At 46.3% G+C, this 2,478-nt stretch overlaps 1 protein-coding gene across 1 annotated transcript in view; it reads left to right on the top strand.

Annotated features, from left to right (window-relative positions):
- The first annotated feature begins 410 nt into the window (after positions 1–410).
- Positions 411–2,478, top strand: part of LOC103368070 (bromodomain-containing protein 3-like) — an 8,959-nt gene continuing 6,891 nt past the window's right edge. The window contains exons 1-4 of the mRNA XM_008296317.1: positions 411–583; positions 1,093–1,204; positions 1,284–1,421; positions 1,926–2,109. Of these exons, the coding sequence (XP_008294539.1) occupies positions 492–583; positions 1,093–1,204; positions 1,284–1,421; positions 1,926–2,109 (526 nt within the window). The 5' untranslated portion in view covers positions 411–491. The remainder of the gene's footprint in view (positions 584–1,092; positions 1,205–1,283; positions 1,422–1,925; positions 2,110–2,478) is intronic.

Raw genomic sequence — 2,478 nt, forward strand, 5'->3', positions numbered from 1 at the left:
TCATGACGTGAAGACTTAGGAGAAGATTTTGGTTTAGTTTTAGTTTTTAAGGGCACTGTGTGTTGCGGTTAAATATTGTTCGCACGTTAGCATACATACTTATGGGACATACAGAGGAAGATCTTTGACTTTTTTAATGATATGAAGAATGTTGACATGATGATAAGATGTGCTAATGACACCTGTCTGTCTGTCTGTCTGTCTGTCTGTCTGTCTGTCTGTCTGTCTGTCTCAGGTTGTGCGATGGGAGTTTGTCTCCTCGGGGGAAACATCGAGCTGAAGCCTCCACAGCAGCACCTGAACTGAACTGAACTGAACACACACTCAGCCACACAGTTGTGTGCCCTCACACACACACACACACACACACACACACACACACACACACACACACACACACACACCCTCCGCCTGCAGAGGGAGTTTGTTTTCTCACCTCCAGGCCGAACCCTGCCGTCCCACGGTGCATTGCTGCGTCACCGCCGTCCACCATGTCGGACGCCCCCGAGGCTGCGCCCCCCAGCCCCCCTGCCCTCACCAATCCGGCCCCCCCGGAGGTCACCAACCCCACCAAACCGGGCAGGTAGGAAACACCTGGACGCCCAGGAGGTCTCCGTCACACTGTATTAGCAGCTGATGATCAAACAGAGTAAATCTAAATTCAAAGCAACAGCTCAAAACTAAACATGTGAAGTAGAATCAGATAAAACAGACGATGTCAGACACAGATGCAGGGAAGATTCACACTAAACACAGCAACGTGCATAGATCTGGCTAAAGGTGAACTATAAAAGGGTTTCCTGGTTACAGGCGTGTTCGCTTCAACACGCATGTCTGCTGCATGTCTGCTGGTTTTGTGATGATTTGAGGTCTTTTAGGTGATTTGTTGTTTTTGTTGTGATTTAGAAGCGTGTAACGTAGAACCAGACAGAATAGATCAGACCTCAGATCAAATGAGTACACAGCTTCAGTCTGAAGAGCTTGTAGATGGGCTTCAGGAGTTTCAGACAGACATGTCTGAAGCGTGGACAGGTGTGTGCACCCACCGATCCGTGTGTCACGTGTGTGTGCTGGTTGTGTCTGCTCCCTCAGAAAGACCAACCAGCTGCAGTACATGCAGAACGTGGTGGTGAAGACTCTGTGGAAGCATCAGTTCGCTTGGCCCTTCTACCAGCCGGTCGACGCCATCAAGCTGTGTCTGTCGGTACGTCACCTGTACCTGTCTGTTACGGCGCTCGCACCAGGTGTCCTCTGTAGGTGTGCTCACCTGTCTGTGTCTGCAGGACTACCACAAGGTGATCAAGAACCCCATGGACATGGGAACCATCAAGAAACGCCTGGAGAACAACTACTACTGGAGCGCCAGTGAAGCCATGCAGGACTTCAACACCATGTTCACCAACTGTTACATTTACAACAAGGTACCACAGCACTACACACACAGTACTACACACATAGTGCTACTTAGACAGTACTACATGCACAGTACTACATGCACAGTACTGCATACACAGTACTACATGCACAGTACTACATACACAGTACTGCATACACAGTACTGCATACACAGTACTACACACACAGTACTACACACACAGTACTACACACACAGTACTGCATACACAGAACTACATACACAGTACTACATACATAATACTGTGTACACAGTACTGCGTACACAGTACTACATACACAGTACTACACACACACAGTACTGCATACACAGTACTATATACACACAGTACTGCAGCACTGAGATGGAATTTACTGGAAACACCTGTTGTTAATGGTGTGTGTGTGTGTGTGTGTGTGTGTGTATGTATGTGTGTATGTGTATGTGTGTGTGTGTGTGTGTGTATGTATGTGTGTATGTGTATGTGTGTGTGTGTGTGTGTGTATGTATGTGTGTGTGTGTGTGTGTGTAGCCCACAGATGACATCGTCCTCATGGCTCAGGCTTTAGAGAAGATTTTCCTGCAGAAAGTTGCTCAGATGCCTCAAGAAGAAGTTGCTCTGCTGCCTCCAGCTCCTAAAGGCAAGAACAAGAGCAAGCAGCCAGCTGCTACCACAGGTAATACTACAGGTAATACTATAGGGAGTGCTGCAGGTAATACTACAAGGAGTACTGCAGGTAATGTTACAGGTAATACTGCAGGGAGGACTGCATGTAATACTGTAGATAACTGCTGTTAGTGATAGTACAGAAACCTGGTGTTAAACAGGTGTTAGAATAACTTTACAATCAGAGAAAACACACGATATTTGCAGTACTAACAGTACTCTGATATTTGCAGTACTTACGGTACTCTGATATTTGCAGTACTAGCAGTACTCTGATATTTGCAGTACTAACAGTACTGATATTTGCAGTACTAACAGTACTCTGTTATTTGCAGTACTAGCAGTACTCTGTTATTTGCAGTACTAGCAGTACTCTGATATTTGCAGGACTAACAGTACTCTGATATTTGCAGTACTA

The sequence above is a fragment of the Stegastes partitus genome, unplaced genomic scaffold, assembly GCF_000690725.1.
Source record: "Stegastes partitus isolate 25-593 unplaced genomic scaffold, Stegastes_partitus-1.0.2 Scaffold1120, whole genome shotgun sequence".
Classification (NCBI taxonomy): domain Eukaryota; kingdom Metazoa; phylum Chordata; class Actinopteri; family Pomacentridae; genus Stegastes; species Stegastes partitus.